At 54.1% G+C, this 19,590-nt stretch overlaps 3 protein-coding genes across 8 annotated transcripts in view; 1 reads left to right on the top strand and 2 right to left on the bottom strand.

Moving 5' to 3' along the window:
- The window catches only part of TLN1 (talin 1), a 35,363-nt gene extending 28,465 nt beyond the window's left edge, over positions 1-6,898 (bottom strand). For 2 of the 3 annotated variants that reach the window (XM_064736386.1, XM_064736388.1), the window contains exons 1-2: positions 6,810-6,898; positions 617-780 (exon numbers count right to left, since the gene is read on the bottom strand). In XM_064736386.1, the coding sequence (XP_064592456.1) occupies positions 617-746 (130 nt within the window). In that variant the 5' untranslated portion in view covers positions 747-780; positions 6,810-6,898. Of the gene's footprint in view, positions 1-616; positions 784-6,809 lie in introns of all 3 variants that reach the window. The other variant, XM_064736387.1, reaches the window with a different exon arrangement.
- Positions 6,899-6,906: 8 nt separating this feature from the next.
- CREB3 (cAMP responsive element binding protein 3) lies at positions 6,907-14,401 on the top strand. 4 transcript variants are annotated; one of them, XM_064736393.1, is made up of 12 exons: positions 7,321-7,418; positions 7,823-7,954; positions 8,176-8,268; positions 8,967-9,104; positions 9,187-9,445; positions 9,665-9,777; positions 9,984-10,076; positions 10,566-10,672; positions 12,017-12,085; positions 12,241-12,325; positions 12,460-12,541; positions 12,961-14,401. In XM_064736393.1, the coding sequence occupies exons 4-12, from the start codon at positions 8,967-8,969 to the stop codon at positions 13,299-13,301; spliced, it is 1,287 nt and encodes a 428-aa protein (XP_064592463.1). In that variant the 5' UTR covers positions 7,321-7,418; positions 7,823-7,954; positions 8,176-8,268; the 3' UTR covers positions 13,302-14,401. The 4 variants fall into 4 exon arrangements, with proteins under 4 accessions (XP_064592460.1, XP_064592463.1, XP_064592462.1 ...); XM_064736390.1 differs by lacking the exon at positions 7,321-7,418 and adding an exon at positions 6,907-7,059 and having other exon boundaries at positions 7,823-8,268; XM_064736392.1 differs by having other exon boundaries at positions 7,823-8,268; positions 8,894-9,104.
- Positions 14,402-18,000: 3,599 nt separating this feature from the next.
- On the bottom strand, positions 18,001-19,488 carry LOC135459769 (avidin-like). The gene is made up of 4 exons (XM_064736098.1): positions 19,417-19,488; positions 18,683-18,893; positions 18,448-18,580; positions 18,001-18,034 (listed from the first exon to the last, which is right to left on the bottom strand). Exons 1-4 carry the CDS (start codon positions 19,486-19,488, stop codon positions 18,001-18,003), a joined length of 450 nt encoding a protein of 149 aa, XP_064592168.1.
- Positions 19,489-19,590: the final 102 nt, after the last annotated feature.

The raw sequence follows: 19,590 nt of genomic DNA, 5'->3' as shown, positions 1-19,590 counted from the left end.
CCAACCCCCCCCATCCATGATGGGGACAGGCCACATCCGCGTGGGTGTGAGTCACATTATGAGCTCATGAGCTATAGACTAAATTGTGAGCCTAGCGGCAGCAAGAAAATACTGGAGCTGAGGCAGCCTAGAAAGGTAATGGACCAACCGCAGGGGTCTGGAAGAGAGCTGCCAGCGGGATACAGACCGAGGGGAGATTATATATAGCCCAAGAAATCAAAAATTAACTCAAATGTTTTATTAATGTTTGCTGTGACCCCTGCAACTGTTTAAACCCACACAGCCCTAGCTAGTGGTGATGAATGTAAGTAGGACAGAAGAGCAGAGACAGAAAGGGCAGTGGACTCAAATTGCTTAAAGAGTTATTTCACTTCCAAATGTAGTTTCCTAACTTCTGAACACACAAACTTTCTTCTGGGGTGTTGAGGAGGGAGTCTGAGAAACTCAGACCCTCACATCAACTGGGCAAGAGGACTTGGACCCTGCTCCTCCCACCCCACCACTTCCCTGGCAAAGTGCCAGAGGCATAGACAGAAAAGAAAAGGGAGACGAGTGAAATGCCAGGAGCTAAGCCAAGGCAGCCCTGGCAGGGCAGCCAGTCCCACCATGGACTTACACTGTCCTATCTGTGCCTCAGGCACCCGCTCACGGATCATGCGGCAGGCGTCGTACACCATGGTGGAGGGCTCAAACTGCATCGTCTTCACCACATTGCCGATGCTGATCTTCAGCGAGAGGGCAACCATGGTGGCGGCTGGGCTGTCCCCACTCCTGCGTCACCTGCTGGAGGAGACAGACGGTGAGCTCTGACTGCTGGCCCCACCAGTGTGCAGTGTGCTTGCTCCCTCCTCCTTCGGCAGGAAAGCTAGGCTGAGGCCTCCTCCAGAAAGCCAGGATTCAGCTTCCAGTGGCAAGGAAGGGCTGCAGCCTGTGCCAGCGAGCTGTGAGGTCCCACCTTCCAGACCTGGGACCTGAGACCAGCACTGGGACTCCTACCTCCTTGCCCTAAGGTTCTAAAGCCAATTTTACTTGCCTTGCGGGAATGACAGCAGCTGGTACCCAACAAAGATACTGCCAGGGAAAGGAAGTGAGCATGAGGGAGCACACTAGATAAGCTGTGAGAGCATGATGGAAGGGGCTATAATTAAACCTGCCATGACACAGAAGCCACAAGAGGAAAACCAAGCTTTGACCCAGAGCTGGCAGGGCCCTGCCCCAGCTATCAGGACCCTTCATGTTGCCAGCAGACGGTGCTGAGGTGGCAGCCTGAGTACAGAGGGATGGAAAAGCCTGAAGCACGGGGAGGCAAGATAAGGGCCCCAGGCATTGAATTCACACATTAAATTCAATTACCTGGGAAAAGCACCACTCACACCCAAGGTGTGCTCATGAGATCTGGTATCTGAGAGCAGATACCAGCCCAAGGCACAGGATAATGCACAGGAGGGCAAGGGACCACCTGTGACAGGTCTCACTGCATGGGCATACAAGAGCCGGACCATGACATCTGAAAAAGGACTCAAGCAGAATCCAGCTTGAAGGATCAGCTTCATAGAAGAGAATCACAGAATCATCAGGGTTGGAAGATCACCTAGTCCAACCACCCACGTAGCACTACCACAGTAACCCCTAAATGACTAGATCATATCACCTAGCACCAGATCCAGACACCTCTTAAACACCTCCAGGGATGGTGACTCCACCACCTCCCTGGGCAACCTACTCCAATGCCTCATCACCTTAACAGTGATTTTTTTTTTTTTAATATCTAATCTGAACCTTCCCTGTCTCAACTTAAGGCTATTTCCTCTTGTCCTCTCACTGCAGACATGGCAGGAGAGACCGGCCCCCATCTCAATACAACCTCCTATCAGGTAGTTGCAGAGTTCAGGCTTAAAGCATTGCACAGAGCAGCTTCTGAGCAAACGTTCCTCAACAGAGCTCCAACACACCAAAGCTTTAATAACACCTAATCAGAACTGCAATATCTGTATTGCAGAGTAAAAGCTGAAAGAAGTAACAGAAGTAAAAGGAGGTCATATGTAAGTGCCCCACTTGCCTGATGCAGCTTGTAAGAGCCTTTCCCTTCACAGATCTACTGTGAAACAGCTTTCAGTGCTTTCCCAAGTTGCCAAATGCCTCAGAGTCCCTCCCAAGTCCTTTGCTCCTGCCCCACTACTCCATGCCTCCCTCAGAATTCCCTGTCTGGCCCCAGCCCGATGCTCTCCAGCAGAGACATGCCTTTTCCCCTCCCTGAGTGCCTGCTCATACAGAGCAAGTCCCCTGTTCTGCTGACCCAGGCTGCCTTGTCCTTAAACTCCAGCGATGGGAGGATGCAAGAGCACTGGTGGGATACACATCTGCTTATTCTCTTTTAGATTCATTTGCTCCTGCCAGACTTCCTATTATGGCTGTCAGGGAAAGCTGATCTTGCATCCTCAGCCTGGCCTGGGAAGGTTCTTGGGTAAAATGTGCTGGCAGCCTTCCTCGCAGTGCAGCAGCACTTGGTGAGTCTGTACATCCCTGCCCAGTGCTGCCAGCTCCAGTCCCCCTGGGAGGGGGTACACTAGCAGCAGGCTGCTCTCAAACACAGACCTGAGCAGCCTAGGGGCAGGATCCGTGTCCAGTTCTGGCCATGAGCAAGTCAGAGGGCAGGGGCTCTGCTCCTGCAGAGCCATAAAGCCACGCTGGTGGTGCAGGGTGGGAGGCAGGGACCAAGGAGCGTGCCGCCTCCACCAGCACATGGAGCGGCTCCAGCTCTGCATTCCTGAGCCGTTCTGCAATGTTTCTGCGGAGGCCCGTGGCCCCCACTGTCTCCGCTGCTGAGGAATGAAATGCACTTCAGCTCCGGAGCCCATCGGCGGAGGGAAGGAGGTGGCAGAGGCACCCGCCCATGCCATTGCCATCTATCCAGAAGCACTAGCAAAGCTGTGGGGCTGAACAAATGAGGAACACCCTGTCATGGAAAGGGTTTTCCAAGTATTTTATATGCAGGGCAGGCTGTGGTCACCAGGCCAACTTCTCTATATCTAAAAATATTCTCAAGTTGAGCATAAAGCTGCTTTCCATCCCTCTGCAGGAAAAGGAGAACATGCCACTGACAAGACGAGGTCAGAGACCACGGAGGAAGGAGTGGAGGACCTCAGACAGTAGAGAGGAACTGAGAGGAGCCAGGACATCTGCCACTAGTTCTGCATCCTCTTCTTGCCCTCACAAAGCCACCCAAAACCAGGCATGCACCAGAGGCACCCCTTAGCACACCCTTCACAGGGGACACTGTGCTTCCCAAGACCCCACAAGAAGATGACTGCTCAAGCCTTCCCACTTCCAAACACAAAAAAAATTACAGAGCTCAGCAGGGAAGATGCTGATGACATCAAGGAAAACCTCAGAAAAAAGGGAGATGGTTCACTTCAATTTCCATATTTTATGGAAAAAGTCAAGGCTCTAGCAGCTGAACTTTGCTCACAGCAGTGTCTAGAGTAGAAACATCCTCTGCTGCAAAAGGACACCTTCTTAAACTGGGGTGAGGTTTGCCAGCAAAACGTGGCAACTAATCACACAAGGTCTGCAAATCTGCTGCCCGGTGCGAGGGCATCAGTGCAGGGCTCGGTCCCTACAGATCTCTCCCCTCTGTGAACCATGTGGAGAGAGAAAAGCTGGACTGGATGTAACAAATGAGACAGCGTGGGAGCCTGGCACTGCAAACCAGAAAAAAAAAGGACAGCGAAACTCAAGATGTCCCCCTAGAAAGAAGAAAAACAAAAAACCCAAACAAACCAAGTCTTGATGAACACACACCAAATTTTTGCTGGCTCACCTCCAGAGAAAGCAAACCCATTCTCAGTCAAACCTATTCTCAATCACATTGTCAGTATGCAAAAACAGATAAGGCACCAAAACAGCCGGGTTAACACACTTCTGCATTTTACAGCGAGTTGTGTGCAACCGTTTTTGAACCACGGGCACACTTCTGAGCCAATCGCAAGGTGATGACGGGGAGGGGTTAACCTTGGTGGGGTCCCACCACTTCCCCCAGGAGCTGCTGCGGTTTCCTCCATCACACCCCACGCAAGGTGAGCAAAACCGAGACAGCGGCAGAGCCTGAGGGCAGGCTCAGTGCAGGCAGGGCTGCGGGCAGACTGGACCTGTGTGGCCCAAGGCACCACCGTGACATTGCCAGGGACACAGACAGTGGGGTTTTGGCCACGTGATGGAATTACTGTATTTTTGTCAGAGGAGTTCACTGCTGCAGTAACGGTTATGTGGAAGGGTTTGTGTTGTAAAAGACAAAAAAATCAAGCAAAATTCAACTGTGGACACCTGGAACGCTTGTGATGAGTTTCCAGAAAAAGCTGCAAATCTTCAGATGCAACAGTCCTGCCATTTTTATTACGTTCTCTCTTAAGGGATACTCCAAAAGAAGTCTTGTAATGGAGTTTGGTTTTTTCCCTCTTTAATTTTAATTTCTCATGGGAAAAGGCCCACTGTGGACACCCCCTGGACTGGGAGCTGGCTGCAGGAAGCTTTATCTGCAAACCATCCCAGTGCTGGGGTTTTCCACAGGCACAGCCCAGTCAGTACAGCCACTGGCACAGCCAGGAAGATACCAGGCCACCAAAACGCAATGTCTGCAGCAGTGGTTTGGCCATCATGTCAGCATGTGCACTCCAGCAGCATCAACAGGGTCAAAAAGAAGCCAGACTAGGCTCTGGCTGGGTTCTCCAGTGCAGGACCAGTACACAGAGCCACAGCAGGCACTGAGGCAGACAGGGCTCAACCCTGCACCAATGGGAAGGCTGAGCCAGCAGCCCCAGCTGGTTTAGTGTCACACGCTGCTGAGACCGTTCAGCCCACTTCCTCTTTCCCAGCTGCATGTCCACGTCAGATGGGAGAACAGTTTCTTCCAGCTGAGGCTGAGCTTGCTCCCAGGGAGCATGAGTGGCTGTCAAGGCCAGACACAGCACCCCTGTGACGACTCCACTGATGCCCATAGCTAGGACAGGAGCATCCTCTCACTCCTGCAGGGACGGCAGCCCTGCTCTGCATGGGAAATGGGCAGGGGCCAGGCAGCTGGGCTGGAGGATCGCAGCCGCAGCCTGCCTGCTCACATGCACTGAGCTGAAGCAGCTCCAGCTATTGACTGCCAACATTTCGCACACATCTCACATCCTGTCTGCTCCTGCTGGGCATCCCTTGACCTCCAAAGGAACGGAGCACAAATCGTGGCACCTCTAGACTGCCCATGACGCAGGCAGGCATGGGAGCCAGTGGGACTCCAGCCACAGCCTCTCCTGCATCCTTAGCAAGCTGGTCCTCTAGCACAGGACCCTAAGAGCAGGGATTGAGGTGCAGTTCATGCTGTCATGACCTCTGGAAAGCACTGGGTGCCCTGATCCGGGCACCCATGGTTCCCACAACAAGCAACTTGCCCAGCACTGTGCTGCTGGGCAGGCAGAAAGGTGAAAGAAAGAAGAGAGCATGTTTGCATTCTGGGGTCATTTCACCCAGCAGCCACCAAAGCTCAGTTCTGAAAAGAAGGGCTTCCCACAGGATCCTCTTCCCCTTCTCTAAATCTAATGGGATGTGTCACTTTGGGAAGCAACAGATTCCTGCTGCTGCCATTCAGCAAGGGAATGGAGTGCTTGATTGGTGCTTCCCATGCACCATCACACATTCGCTTAGCACTTGGGCACTTTAACCCTATGACCTGGGGAGAGGCAGGCAGTCTGAACCCTTCACTGGGCAACTCACAGCTTTTGGCAAAACTAAAGATCCCAAAAATATGTGCCCTCCCCTTCTCAGCAGTGAGGCTCGGAGAGAGAGAAGGGAGTAAACAATTATCGCTACCAAATATGGGTCTAACAGCCAGCGATGAAGGCACGGCAGAAGCATGTAGACATCCTGCCGGCAGATTCAAAGGGATGGGGAATTTGCAAGGGCTGGGGCAGGATCCGGCAGGGAACAACCAAAGGATGGGGCAGCGTTTCCCCCTGCTTGGTTAGTTGCTTCGGCCAGGACAAGGGGGGGATCCACGCCTTCCCCGACTGGGGCCATTCCCATCCTGCCTGGGAACCACCCCAGCGCCCCATCCCGGGCCAGCTGTGTGTCCTGCTGGGAACTGTTGCGGTGACCTCCCTGGCTTCAGTATGGCCATGGGAAGTGCTGTGCCCTCGTGTCCCACCCAAAACCACGCAGCAGGACACAGACACCCTTGCCATTCGCTGTTCCCCACGTCCTGGCAGGGTGAGAGGGGTGCTGGGGGAAAAGCTGCGCCTGGCGTGCCCCAAATTCCCCAAGGTCCACGGACCGTCGGCCCCGGCCAGGCTTGCCCAGTTGGGTCCCCAGGGACCCCTGAGGTGAGGATGCTGGCCCGGGCCTCGCCACGGTGGACTCCAGGCCCGAGCCTTGTGAGGCAGGGCAAGGCCAGGGCCGGGGATAACGTGGCCGGGGATAACGTGGCCGCGCCAGCCCGTGCTGCCCCGGAGCCGCCGGCGGGCGTCGGTGCTCGGGTGGCGCCGGCCCCAGGGGCGATCTGGGCATGCCAGAGTGAACCCCGGAAGCCCTCCGGTCACGGCAGCCCCGCGGACAAGCGCCGGCTGGAGCAGGGAAACCCCGGTAACCGGAAAGCTGCTTCCTCCCTGCCTCCCCGCCATTTACCGGGCGGGGTGCAGGGCAGGGTCCCCGGGACATCCGTTTCCGGTAGCCCCCCGAGAGTCAGGGCGCTGCCGGCCCGCAGGACCCCACTCTGCAGCCCCCCCTACCCGGTTACCGGGACACCGTGTGTCCTCCGTCCCCCGTCCCCGTACCTTTGCGCGGGCAGGAGCAGCGCGGCGGCCCCGCGACGCTGAGGGGAGCTGAGCGGGCGGCACCGCCCGCTTCCCGCCCCCCCGCTGCGCATGCGCCAGAACACGGCGCGTCGCCGAGTGACACGGCACGGCCGCGCACGATGCCCCGGGGCTGGCTGCGCTCCACCCGGACACCGCGCCACGGGCATCCCGCTCCCACGGACAGCGCTGCTCTGTGCCCGCGCGGCCCGGCCCGACGGCCCGGGACTGGGTACGGTTCCGCGCCCGCGCAGCGTGGCCGTACTCCACCCGCTGCTCGCACCGCACCCCCGGGCGCCTACCCGCCCCAGGACACCCCCAGGGCCTCGCATGACCCCGGACCCACCGCCCTCCCCTCTACTCGTCTCTCCCAACCCCTCCTCTCCCCTCCTTTCCCCGCCCGCCCCGCGCTCCCGCCGCCTGCGCGCACTCCCGGCTCCCCCCCACCCCCATTCCTCCCCCAACCAATGAGCGACCGGGCCGTCAGCGCGGGAGGGGCAGGGACGATGAGCGCTGGGTCCGCCGGGAGACCGGGTGACGTCACCGCGGTGCGTTGGGAGAGGCGAGGCTGCGGTTGAGGCTGAGGCTGAGGTGAGGGGCTGGAGGGCGCCGGCCTCGGCCGTGGCTCCGCTGCTGGGAGGGTCCGGGAGGCCCGGGGATCAGGGGATCCGGAGATCCGGGTCCGGCCCACGGCCGGGGCTGAGACGGACTGCTTGGTTCTCCTCGGGTGGGTGTCCCGGTCTCTGCGCTCCTTCTGCCGCACCTGCTCCTCCTGTTCCTGTGCTGGCCCTGCTGCCTGCCTGGCGCACGCTCCCTGGGGGGAAGCTGCTCCTGTGGAAGCCATGGGCCCTGACATTGCCCGGATTTGCCCAGCTCTTCCCTCAATCAGCAGGCGCAGCCGCCATGGCTGGCAACTGCCCTGACCTTCTGGTTTTGGGTGGGATTTCAGGTGGTTTTGGTGGTATTCTAATTTTTTTGGGTTTCTTTTTTTCCAGACCGTGGCACTTGACAGCTAGATGTGAAAGCTTAGCAGTGCTGATGGAGAGGTGCGATGGATGCCTGCGCTCTGACAGCCTGAGCTCTGCCTGGGCTGAGGCATCGCCCACCAGCCGGCCGGGCTGATCCCGGTGAGCGCCATGCGGGGCCGCATCTCCTCAGGGACCAAGGCTCCTGGGCCATGTCTTGTCAGGACATAACAGCAGCAGCCCGAGCTGGGAGCAGACAGAGCTGAAGCTGCCACAGCCACACGGTGCACAAGGGCCAGGCAGGGTTTGGCTGCAATCCCTCTCTCTGCCCTCTGAGTACCTGTGGCCACCTCCAGCCACTGAGCTCTGCTGCTCTCCTGCAGCTGGGCCCTGACGTCCCTGGCAGCAGGAACAGCTCTCCAGGTCACTCCTCAGGGCTGAGAGACTCTTTAGCAGTGTCTGATCCCTACAGCAAGGTAAGGAGTATTTTACTTTCAGCGTAAAGGTATATTGCGTGCAAGTGACATTTATATATATCCATCTATTTATTTAATTCAATATCCACTTATTTATTACAAGTATGGTAAATAGTACAAGGTTTGACAGCTGTTTGAATTGCTAAATCATCATCTAGGTCTGTCAAATCATTAATCGCTGTTCAATGATCACTTAATCATCGTTTGACTGTCATTTAATTTTTGTTCAGTCATTGATTACTTAGAATTTGATCATAATTTAGTCATTTACAGAATCCCTGTAGTTAAAACCTCAACAGTGACTATTCTTAATTTTCATGGGACAAGAAGCCCTCCCTGCTGGTTGCACACCAGGGGTTATGGCACCTTCAGGCCTCTGTGGAACAGCAGAATCTTGCATGCTCTCCACACCATTAGGTCTGGGATTGTTTCACTTTTCCTCTCCTTCCTGCAACTTTTATGCTCTGGGTGGATGGAGCTTGGCTCCTGTGGCTGGGTCCCAATAATCTTATGGGGAAAATACTGTATTGTTGTCACTGGTGGTGCTGTTATAGCCTGGCTGGAGAAGTACTTGTGAACTGGCCATCCGTGCTGTTGACATTGCATGGGGATACTTTGTCTGTAGGGTCTGAGGGACACCTTAAAGCAAGGCTGGTGTCTCCTGTTGTGCCTCTGCTCACTTTGGGTGTCGTGCTCAGATGTCGTGCCCAGAGGAACTGGATGCCCTGGGAGATGTGGATCTGCTTGACTTTCTTTTGAAGGATGATGCTCCCTGCCCTGAAATCCCAGGGGAGCAAAATGGTCTGCTGGAGGACTGGGGCCTGCCAATGCCTGAGGTGAGTTCTTTGTGAGGAATTGCTGCTGAGCTGAGGTTTAGGAGGTTTGTCTCCTTGCTGAGTAAAAGCTGTTCTTCTGCAGCTCCTGGACAAGGAGATGGATGACTTCATCAGCTCACTGCTGAGCCCTTTAGAAGATGAAGCAGACAGGCTCAGTTATTTGCCTGCCAACAATGACAGCAGCATTTCTGAGGATCAGCATCTGTCCCGTTGCCTTGGTAGCAATTTTGCCAGCCAAGACATTGTGCTGGTTGATCATAACTACTCCCTTCACCAGGACTGGCCTGCACTGGAAAGTGTGAGGTCTGATGTGACAGAAGGAGATGTTACCATTGAGCTAGGTGAGTGATGTGTATGGACTCTTTCTGCCCTGGCTGCAGGCAGAAGAGAGAAAAGCAGTCCCATACTCGTTTGTTTTGGTGGGTGTCAGGCAGAGATGGAGGGAGCCAAGAGTAGAGGCTTTCTGTTGTTGTAAAATTGCTATTTCATGCCACTCAAAGCTGGCTGGTCAGGTGCTGCCTCAGTGGGGCCCAGCATTTGACTTGTCTTTCCTTCCCCAGGGGCATGGGTGGGTTTGGAAGGCACAAGTGAGGCACTGGAACAGAGCACCACTTCCCCCGTTGCTGTTGCCATGGAAGATGAACCCCAGCTTGTGCCTGGATCCATGGTACAGGTACTGATTCCCATGCCTGTGGACCCCAGCCTTTGCTTCTCACATCTCTCCTTCTCTTCTGATTTGGCTCCTATGAGGGGTATTGCTGAGGGAAAGCATGACGCTACTGATTCCAGTTCTTTGTGTTTGGTGCATGCCCTTGCTGGCCCAGGATGGACTCCCTGTTTTATACATTCTCCGTAGGATTTTTTTTTGCTGTTTTCTAGTCTGACTTCCCAGAGCTGGTCCTGACAGAGGAGGAGAAGCAGCTTCTGGAGAAAGAAGGTGTTATATTACCTACCTGTCTGCCACTGACCAAAGTGAGTTCTCACTAGAACCAAACAGACCACTCAAATGTATCAGGTAGTGTAGGGGTTTGAAACTGTAGGACAGTGCCTTGATGAGAATATTGGTGTCCAGGTGCTGCATTCAGGGCAGTGTTCATCTGGGCTTGGTGTCCTTTTCCATCTTTTGAGTCCAGGGTGTCATCCATGTGCACACCAGCTTCTGGCTGCTGTCAGTCTCCCTACTCATGACTGTTTGCAGGAGGCAGTTACACCACAATGCCTCCAGCTATTTTTTTCCTGCTTGGCTACTGGCTTGTTGTCTCTGTGCTTTTCATTTTCCTTAGGTACGCCTTACTTTTGCTAAGTCATGGAAGCTGCTGGCTGCATCAGCAGTCCAGGGTTTGCCTTGCAGTTTATTCAGTGGTGTGGGAAGGACAGAGGACATGAGCACTAGGGCTGGTCACTGATATGTGAGAGTAGTCTGAGAGGGTGGGATTGCTGTTAATGAGGTGATCCTTGCAGGCTGAGGAGCGAGTTCTGAGGAAAGTGCGTCGTAAGATTCGGAACAAGCAGGCAGCTCAGGATAGTCGTCGCCGGAGGAAGATCTATGTGGATGGCCTGGAAAACAGGTATGCTCACACAGCAGTGTCATCCAACACTGAGGGGACCCATATGTTCTTTTAGGGATCCTTGGCAGAATGATGATGGCACTAAATTGTCATTTCAGCCAGAACCTCATTTTCCTATCGTGTTATAATTAGTATAGCAGAGGATTTGTGAGTAGAGTGCACAGTTTCTCTACAAGCAGAATCAATGTAGCACAGTCTATAACCACTGTAATACAGGATCTATCATACAACTTAACTTAAAATTTCTAATCATCTTCATTCTAATGCGTCTTAACTTATAATTTCTAGTCACCCAGGCCCTCTGCAGATGGGATCAGATCTTAATAGATGGTTCTGTGTATTAATATAATGATCATAACATAGATTCAAAAATGATGCAAATGATACAAGTCTCTCCCTCAGTCATGGGAGAGAGCAGGCAATGGTAGATGTGTCCTTGAGCAGAGGGCTTGTGATCTGTCCAGCAGAAATCCTACTCCTAAGGTGCCCTTAGGACTTTCTAATTGCTTGATTTTGTGGACAGTGCACTCTGTGCTGTTGTGCTTTCCTGCTCTGTGATAGGGCTGTCAGCAACACAGAGCTGGCTGTGTGCCTGTGACCTTCAAGACTGGTAAGGGAAGGGCCTGTGCCCAGGGACTTTCAGGCTGGCAGGGAGAGGAAGAAGAAATCTTTTTGTTGTGGTAGTTGGTGCACAGGACCTTCAGTGCCTGATAACAAGGGGCAGGGAATGAATACATGACTTGTTGGGTCAGAGAATGGTTGCTCCCCACCTGCCTGGCCTTAGTTGTGCTGATGACATTGCCAGGTCTGGGGTCAGGGGGTGCCTGTTACAAGCTGCTGTACTGTTCAGCTGCTGGGCTGCTGTCACCCTCAGCAAAAAGTGAGGTGGCTCTGTGGGGCAAGAGCTCCCTGCAGAGGGTTCAGAACATCAGGATGAAGCCTGTCTGGTTCTCTTGTGCTTGGAGATGGTCCAGAGCTTGCTCTGTTCAAGTCAGGTAGCTGACCTGCCAGGACAAATGTGTTTTCAGGTCAGGCTAGCTAGTAATACAGCCTGATGTCACAGATCTGCAGGGCTGGTGTGATGCTAGGAGTGAGCATCCATAGGGGTTAATCAACTGGATTCAATCAATCCTGCTTCTCTGCAGGACTGGCAGGTCTTCATTCCTGCCTATATCTGGTATGAGGTGGTGCTTTCTGTGCTTTGCTGCACATGATACCAGGTGGACCCCAGGACCAATTTTGTCTGCCCCAGCCTCCCAGAGGTGGTGTCTGATGTGAAGTCTCCACTGTTGACCAACAAAATATCTCTGTTTTTCCCCTACACTTCTCATCCTTCCTGGGAAGGGTGGCAGCCTGCACAGCTGAAAACCATGAACTGGAGAAGAAGGTGCAGCAACTGCAGAAGCAGAACATGTGAGTTTGTCTTGTTGGGTTTGGCAGGAGAAGTGGTGGGGAAGGCTGTTCCTGTTCTCAGGACTGTGGCCTGTCCCTGGCTGCAGAGGGTGGAGGGAAATGTGCAGGTGTAGGTCCACCTGCTGTGCTAACCTGCATTTCCTGCTCTGCTGCAGGTCATTGCTCAGGCAGTTGCAGAAACTGCAGGCCTTGGTGAGACGGTCCGCGCCCAGAACTACCAAAAGAAAAACCTGCACCATGGTAAGTGGCTTCAGCCCCAGTGTCCATGGAGGAGTTCGTGCTGTCCTCACAAGATTGGGAGAGAGGTATTTATTGCATTTAATGATGCCTGTCCATCTCCTTTGCTGAGATTGTGCTGATCTTTCTGTTTCCAGATCCTGGTTCTGTCCTTCTGCCTCATTCTGTCTCCCAGCATCCGCTTACCCGGGAGTGTGGAGCCACAGCGGGAGCTCAAGGGTGAGTGAGTGCCGAGGCTGGGGCTGAGGTGTGGCTCCAGGTGAAGTGCTGCCTTCCCCAGAGACAGCCTAAACTCTGGGGCACTTCCAACTCAGCATCCCCTTGCCTGGGGTTACAGCTAGGTTTTTCTTGCTGTCTTGCCCCAGCTCTGGATTTTTCCTCAGCCTGCTGCAGAGGCCTGCCTGAAAGCAGGGCCCTGTGCCAGGGGCGGTGCAAGGACAGGAGAGTTCCGGTCCCTCTTGGAGCACAAACTGTGCTTGTGCCTGGCAGCTGTGCAGCATCCTCTCCCCGCCTCCCCTGGGAAGAGGAAGTCCTGGTTAAACAGTTTGTCCTCTCTCCTGGGCTCTGTGGTAGCTCCATGCTTAGCACAGGAGGGTGGGAGGCTGGAAATGACTGGGTTGGCTCTACCTCTCTTACAGTGCTGTCACGGCAGATCCGCGAGTTTCCGAACCAGGGAGCACCTGATGTCCAGCATGACACTGAACTGGAGGGCTTCAGCCCAGAGCCTGGAGACTCCTTGCTGTTGGGCAACCTCAGTCAGTCATGGGAAGAGGGGCAGAGTCCACTTAACTCCAGTCCCAGATCTTTCAACAGCAACTCATCCTCTGACCCTCCGGCAGCAGCAGGCTCCAAGCCGGGCCCACCCCAGAGTGATCCTTTGCCAGCAGCAGTGTTGGTGCCATGGAAATCCAAGGGTCAGGAGTGGGTAGAACACCCTGACAGAGTTCTCATCCAGCAGCACCATGCCAATGAGATGTGACCAGTGCTGAATCCTGCTCCTTGGGATGATACTGGGCATCCCGTGGAGCAGGGACAGATCTGCAGTAACAGATTATCTCTCCAAGCAGTTTCTTCTGAATACTCTTCTCATTGCCAGTGACTCAGAGGGTTTACCAGGAAGGAATTGATCTGACATTTTTTATCTAACTCCATCTGACATGGGACAGGAAATTCTGAGAATTTCACTGTGGCTGCTGATATGGCTTGCAGCCCAGAGTGCATCTGGTGGCTTGTGTGGATGAGCTGTGGCAGGGAGAGTGGAGGCAGTCGGACTGAGGTGCCAGTACTTGGTCTGACTGGATGCAGCTGGCAGTGGAGGCTGCTGCCCTGCTTCTTCACTGCCCAGCTGGAGATGAAGGCACTTTGTAGTCTGTGTTGTGGCCCCAAACCTATGTTCCATGTCAGTGCTCCTTAATCCTGCAGTGTTGCCTGATTTCTAAGGTGTGAGGGAGCAATTTGACCTTCAGTGCTCTCACAGGAGTAGTCCTGCCTGCTGCTGCGACAGACCCAGCATGTCGCCTGTTCCTGCTAGCTTTTGAGCCATGGCCACAGCTCCCAGCCTGGCTAGAGGAGGTAATTTGGAGTCCTTCCTGAGCCATGTGTGCTGTTTGCCTACTGTAAGGGCTGAGCCTTTCATCTCCTGCAGGCTTTTGGGCTTTTGGGAGCAGGCATGCCCTGAGCCAGACTGCTGAGGCAGCATGTTCAGAGAGCAGCAGAGCTGCTTGCTCTTTCAAAGGCTTTCCTGGCCACAGGACAGTTTCAAAGCCAGGTCCTTGTGTGCCCAAGCCTTGCTGTGCTGGCTGGTGATGCAGTCAATGGCTCTGGGTTGAACAGAAGCACTTTGAGCTGGTGAGCAGTGTCTTTGCCAGAGTGCAGCTTGGTGGTACCTGTAGAGATGTCCTTGTCCTACTGCAGGACATTCCATAGAGTCATATAGAATGGTTTGGATTGGAAGGGGCCTCTAAAGGTCATCTAGTCCAGTTCTCCGTGCAATGAGCAGGGATAGCTTCAAATTGGATCAGAATAATAATGAATAGCTTCCTTATTAATAGAGTCTAAATAAATATTAATGGTGTGTGACTCTGTCCTCTCTGGTTGTTTTGGCAAGGTGCTGGGCTGCTGGGGCTCTACATGGGGCTGGGAGCCTTGTGGGTGAAACCCAGGGGAGGTTCGGGGGCAATCCCTCTCAGAGCAATGCAGGGGAAGTCGCCTGGCTGTGGCTCTGCACAGGGGCGTGTTGAGGCACGTTTTGGGTTTGCAGGGCTGTTGCTTTGCTCTCACCCCGCTTCAAGGGTGCAAAAGCACTCTTGGAGAAAAGTGTATGTGGTGAGCAGCCAGCACCCACCACGCACACGCAAGCCTCCAGCGCTGCGGAAGCAGCAGCTTCCCCTGGAGGAAGCGTGAGGAGCTGGTGTCAGCCCCGCCGCTGCTTTCGTAATGGGAGCTGCACAATCGCAGGAAGTGGAGCAGAGCCAGGGTGCTGCAACAGCCACCGGGTGGGCCTTGCCTGCTGCGGGGTTGCTAAATTCAGGATTGTCCCTAGGTCTGGTTGGGATCACTGGTTCCACAGGAGGCACTGGTAGACCCTGAGCTCACGCTGCAGAGCCCAGTGTAGAATTTGGGAGCACGGGAGCTCAGCAAGGCAGTGAGTGCAGGAAGCTTCACTCTTGCATCCCACCCAGGGAGCAAAACCAAGCAAGATATGAGACAGTGCTGTGTCCAGAGAGGAGGCAGCCAAGGAGAGGCTCATCCAGGGCCTCTGCCTCAGCATGCTCCCAACAGGGCTGGGTCACAACCCGGCCCTGGCCAGGACTGACAGCCCTTGAGCATCACCAGGGAACCACTGGAACTCTTTCCCCAGAGGTATGCAGGGCATCAGGAAGGTCTAGGACCCCATCTACACTTCCGTTTAATTTTCTGCAATTTGAGGCCAGGGTGTGTAATGCCCCTCAGCACTTAAGTTTCAGTTTTTTGCAGTTCGAAGCCAAGGTATGTAATGTCCTGTTCCCATCCTACTTTCATTTTTGCAGTTCAGGGTCGGTGTGTGTAATGGCCTGGTCCCCCTTTAGTTTCATTTTTTGCAGTTCAAGGCCAGAGTGTGTAGTGTCACAGATGTTACACAGTGTCCCTGACCCAGCAGTAATCAATATCAAATGAACCATCTGAAGTAATACATGGTGGTGTTGCCAGGAAAGTTGGGAGCAGCCACGTGAGCTGGTGTTTGCCTGGGTATGATGGGGTCAGTATTGCTCTTTGTAGCTGTCTGGCTTGCTTGGCCAGATGTCAGGAAGGGAGATAACTCTGGGAGAGCAGGCTGGGAGCCAGGAGCTGGGAGTTTTGGGGAGGACTGCTCTACGGCCTCATAATGGCCCAAGTCTGCTGTTTTTCATTGCTTTCTGTGTTCCTGTGCCAGTCCCACAGCAATCAGCTCTGACCTGGGAAGAGAAATGAAGCTCAGCCTGGACCTCATGCCATGGGTAAAAGGACAGCAATGATTTAAGTGCTCATAATGAGTCTTTGGCTGAGCACTTGATTATATCAAGCAGAGGGGCAGGAGCCAACTGATATTCTTGCCACCCTCCTTGTCCTCTTTGCTGCAGATCCCTGCTCTTTTTCCTAGCATGCTGTGGGGTCAGAGCATGGTGTGCATGTGCACTGGGGCTGCTTGCATGCACACAGAGCCCCACACTCTGCCTTAGGTCAGTGGTATGGTCCCAGCTTGTGTCCTCACCTTGTTCCCTCTGTTATGCCCCAGGTTGACCTGTATCTCCCCTGTGCCCCAGCAAGTGCCTTTGTGAGCATTGTGGAACTACACTGGCAGACTGGAAGTATGAGTTTTTCAGGGCAAAATATCCTGGATAGTCCTTGGCAAGTCCCAGATGGGTGTTGCCAGATGGAAACAGAATCTTTTTTGCTTAGTGACTCCTCTTTGCTTGGTGAGTCCTCAAGTATTAGGATATCTTCTCCTTTCCATAATAGTGATATATTGAAAATTGTGAAAACATAAAATGAAATTTGCTTTCTATTGCTAAGGAAGTCCTAGGCTGTGTAAGCAATACTAAACACTTCCTCATTGTGGCTTTAAACAAATCAGGTTTGCCCTTTTAAAAAAAATGAATTGGGGTTTCTCACAGAGATGGAAAATTCAGTCAGTAGCAGAAACAAGATATATTCACCTCTTCAAGGGAAATCTAAATCCTGTGTCATCATCCATCCTATTTTTATCCACTAGCACCAGCTGCTGGATATTGGTGGAAACAGAAAAACTAACATCTGAAACCTGGTTTAAAAAGCAGCTGGAAATACAGTGATGGAACCACTGCCTCCTTCCAGCTCTCACAGCTGGGGACCTCAGCCCTGGGCCTGCTGAACCCCCAGGAGTCGTGTTAGGAGCACTTTGGCAAAGTGTCTAAGGCAGAGAGGTCGGGCTGTGATGGCTAAAAAAATCCAGCCAGTGCCAGATGTGCCCTTCCCGTGTTCTCTTTCCTTGGAGACATTATGGCTGAAGATACACCCCCATGCATTCCTCGTGGGACACAGCCGTGCCGACGGGACTCTCGGGGCGGGGTATTTGGGATCTTTCTCCGGGCCTGGGATGGGAGGGCAGCTGGCAGCCGGCCAGGGCTGCGCATCCGCCGGGGCTGGAAACCGGAGGCTGACGGCTCTGCTGGAGTCGTTTGCAGCGCCCCGTTCGGGCGTTCGGGCACCCGAGAGGTCCCCGTGCTCTGCTCCCGCGGGAAGGCTCTGCAGTACTCCTTCTCCCTGGCCACAGCCCAGTTTGTCCCCCATCTCTAGGGACATCTGGGAGTGACCCCTAGGGACATGTTACCCGGAGCATGGCATCAGGTTTGCAGGCACAGTCCGGCTGCACACTGCCAGGGAGGGGAGCTGGGACAGTCGCCATCCCCAGGGCCTCAGCTGGCCTCAGCCTTGTCTTTTTTCAGTCTCGGTGCAGCATGAAACCTCCTGTGGAGAGCCTGGTTCAAACATGGCTTAAAGAAAGAGGCCATGAAGGTGCTCAGCTGAGGGAAAGATAGAAGCCTGCTGTAAAGCAGCCTTTCCCAGGCTTGATTCTGTAAATAATTAAGGTTCTCAGCCACCTTTTATATAAACAACAAGATTCTCAGACCGTTTCCTCAAAAACAAGCAATATTCTGTCCTTGGCTGCTCTAGGAACAGATGGCCATTCTGAGAACAGATATAAAGGTTTTGAGAACTTTTCATATCATGGTGAGAACACTGATCTTAGTTTCAATAAACAAACTTCAGGTATTGTAAACAAAAGGAGGAACTGAAGTTTTCTCTACAGCCTATCGAGAGCTCAGGTTTTGCAATATGCATGAAGTGAATTAACACTGTTATAAAAAGTGCCTGGTTGATCAATAAATCAGAGTCAGATGCTTATCAAGGAAGATGGGTCGCTCCCTTCACTTCAACAACCTCCCATCTGGGAGGGTGGCTGCTGGGTGACACAAACCCCACAAATTTGAGGCAGGGCAGAAGACAGAGCCAAGCCCTGCATCCCCACAGAAACCCTTTATTTTGCATCTGGTGAACTTGCCTAAGAAAGCACGAACCTCTGGGCTGAGGTTGCGCCTCAAGTGCAGCATGCTGGTGAGGGCAAAGTCTGCCTAGGCACTCCTCGCAATCCTGAGCCTGCTGGATTTTCCCATTTGCTGTCATTTTATCCGTGTGAAGGTGCTGGTGCCAACCCTGCAGAAAACACCAAATCAGATGGGGTCGTGCATGCTGTGGAGGGTAGAGGGGAAGCCCAGGGGGAACACTGTGTGGCTGACTGAGGTACTGCAGGTTCCAACGGCCTGTAGCAGAGGCTGTGCCAGGTGCTGGCATCTTAATCTTCTCTTCCTTCTGTGGAGAGTGGACAGAAAGCTCCAGAGAGGGCTCTCTGTAGCCAGAGCCCATCCAGGGATCCCCCACCCTGAGGCATTTCTGGCATGCAGGGGTGGACGACGTTACACAGATGCTCCATAGCCCTTGCATATCACTGGTGACAAACGCATTCCACCCTCATGGTCCTCCCATGCTTCACCCTGTGAGATTTCTCCCTTTTCCAGCCTGAGTTGCAGAAGACCCTGGCAGAGCAGCGGCCGGGACCCAGCACTCACCGGGTGCCTTTCCAGTCCTCTGCAGGACTATCAGCTGCCTCTCGCAGGAGCCACAGGGCATGTAGGGTCTCCTTCCCCTCGAGGTCCACATAGCACTGGCCCAGGAAGACACTTGTCCAGGCAGTCTCTGAGTCTGGAAGGGTTTAAGATGGTGTGAGTCAGGTAGAGAGGCACAAGGTCACCCTGTGTCCTGCTGGCATCCCCGCCTGCAGGATGATGTCCCCCTGCTGCCTACCTTGGAGCTTCCAGTTCACAGTGAAGGAGAAGGTGGGCTGTGGGACCAGCTCTGTATCTTGTTGGGACCCCTCCAGTGGTGAGGTGAGGAGTTCTGGGTAGCCAGCAGCAGGTCCCGGCTGGTAAAAACCGGAGAATCTGTTGTCCTTGTTCAGGGTGGACACAACCATCTGGCAGCTGGTGTCGCTCCGCCACGACCCAGAGAGAAGGCACTGCAAGGCCAGGGCTGTGGGTTGGAGGGAGGGAGAGGGGGGAGCATCCTGCTCCCACCCCATCACCCTGGCTCTGCCCAGAGATGTCTGCAGCAGTGGGTGGTGTGCCACGGACCTGATGTGCCACTGGCATCACCATCTCAGTGTAAGCATCATGCCTGAGCTGTAATCCAGCTCAGCCACTGTCCAGGATGGTTTCACCCACCGAAGGGAGAGTGAGACCCCCATGATCAAGCAGCAGGTGCACTGTTTCCCCTGCTCTCTGGGAGGGAAAACAGGAGCTGTCAGGGGTATGGCTCTGTTTGCCTTCATCTGAATGACGTCCCACAGCAAGCAGCATCCTTGCAGGAGCAGTCCTGTCCTCCCAGCCTCCCTGCAGCTTCCCTCAGTGCAGCACAGTGCTGTTCCTACCAGATCCAGCAGCCCAGCCCTGGCTCCCAGCTGAGCTATGGTCCCCCAGCAGCAGACTTTGGGGTCTAGCAGGATGTCAGCCCCACATCCCCACTGTCATCTGTCCCCATACCTTCCTCTCCGCAGGGGCAACACACACTGCCAGGGCAAGGGCGAGGACCAGGGCAAAGGCACTTCTCCCCATGGCTGCAAGGCTGCTAAGAGCTCCTCCCAGCCCTGCAGCCCGGCGCCCTTTATAGGGCTGTAACTGGAGCCCCACCAGCACCAGGATGGCAGCTGTGAGATG

Source organism: Zonotrichia leucophrys, chromosome Z, assembly GCF_028769735.1.
Source record: "Zonotrichia leucophrys gambelii isolate GWCS_2022_RI chromosome Z, RI_Zleu_2.0, whole genome shotgun sequence".
In the NCBI taxonomy this organism is placed as follows: domain Eukaryota; kingdom Metazoa; phylum Chordata; class Aves; order Passeriformes; family Passerellidae; genus Zonotrichia; species Zonotrichia leucophrys.
Note: the sequence above shows the minus strand (reverse complement) of the source record. Positions and strands in the feature narration are given on the sequence as shown.

Excerpts from the sequence above, each read along its gene's own strand:
- LOC135459769 (XM_064736098.1), bottom strand. The coding sequence starts at position 19,488 with ATGGGGAGAAGTGCCTTTGCCCTGGTCCTCGCCCTTGCCCTGGCAGTG. Across the intron at positions 18,581-18,682 it reads TGTGAACTGGAAGCTCCAAG|ACTCAGAGACTGCCTGGACA; the intron begins GTAGGCAGCAGG and ends AAACCCTTCCAG. Across the intron at positions 18,035-18,447 it reads GAGGACTGGAAAGGCACCCG|GGTTGGCACCAGCACCTTCA; the intron begins GTGAGTGCTGGG and ends TGTTTTCTGCAG.
- CREB3 (XM_064736390.1), top strand. The coding sequence starts at position 8,967 with ATGTCGTGCCCAGAGGAACTGGATGCCCTGGGAGATGTGGATCTGCTT. Across the intron at positions 9,778-9,983 it reads TGCCTGGATCCATGGTACAG|TCTGACTTCCCAGAGCTGGT; the intron begins GTACTGATTCCC and ends GCTGTTTTCTAG. Across the intron at positions 10,673-12,016 it reads GTGGATGGCCTGGAAAACAG|GGTGGCAGCCTGCACAGCTG; the intron begins GTATGCTCACAC and ends CTTCCTGGGAAG.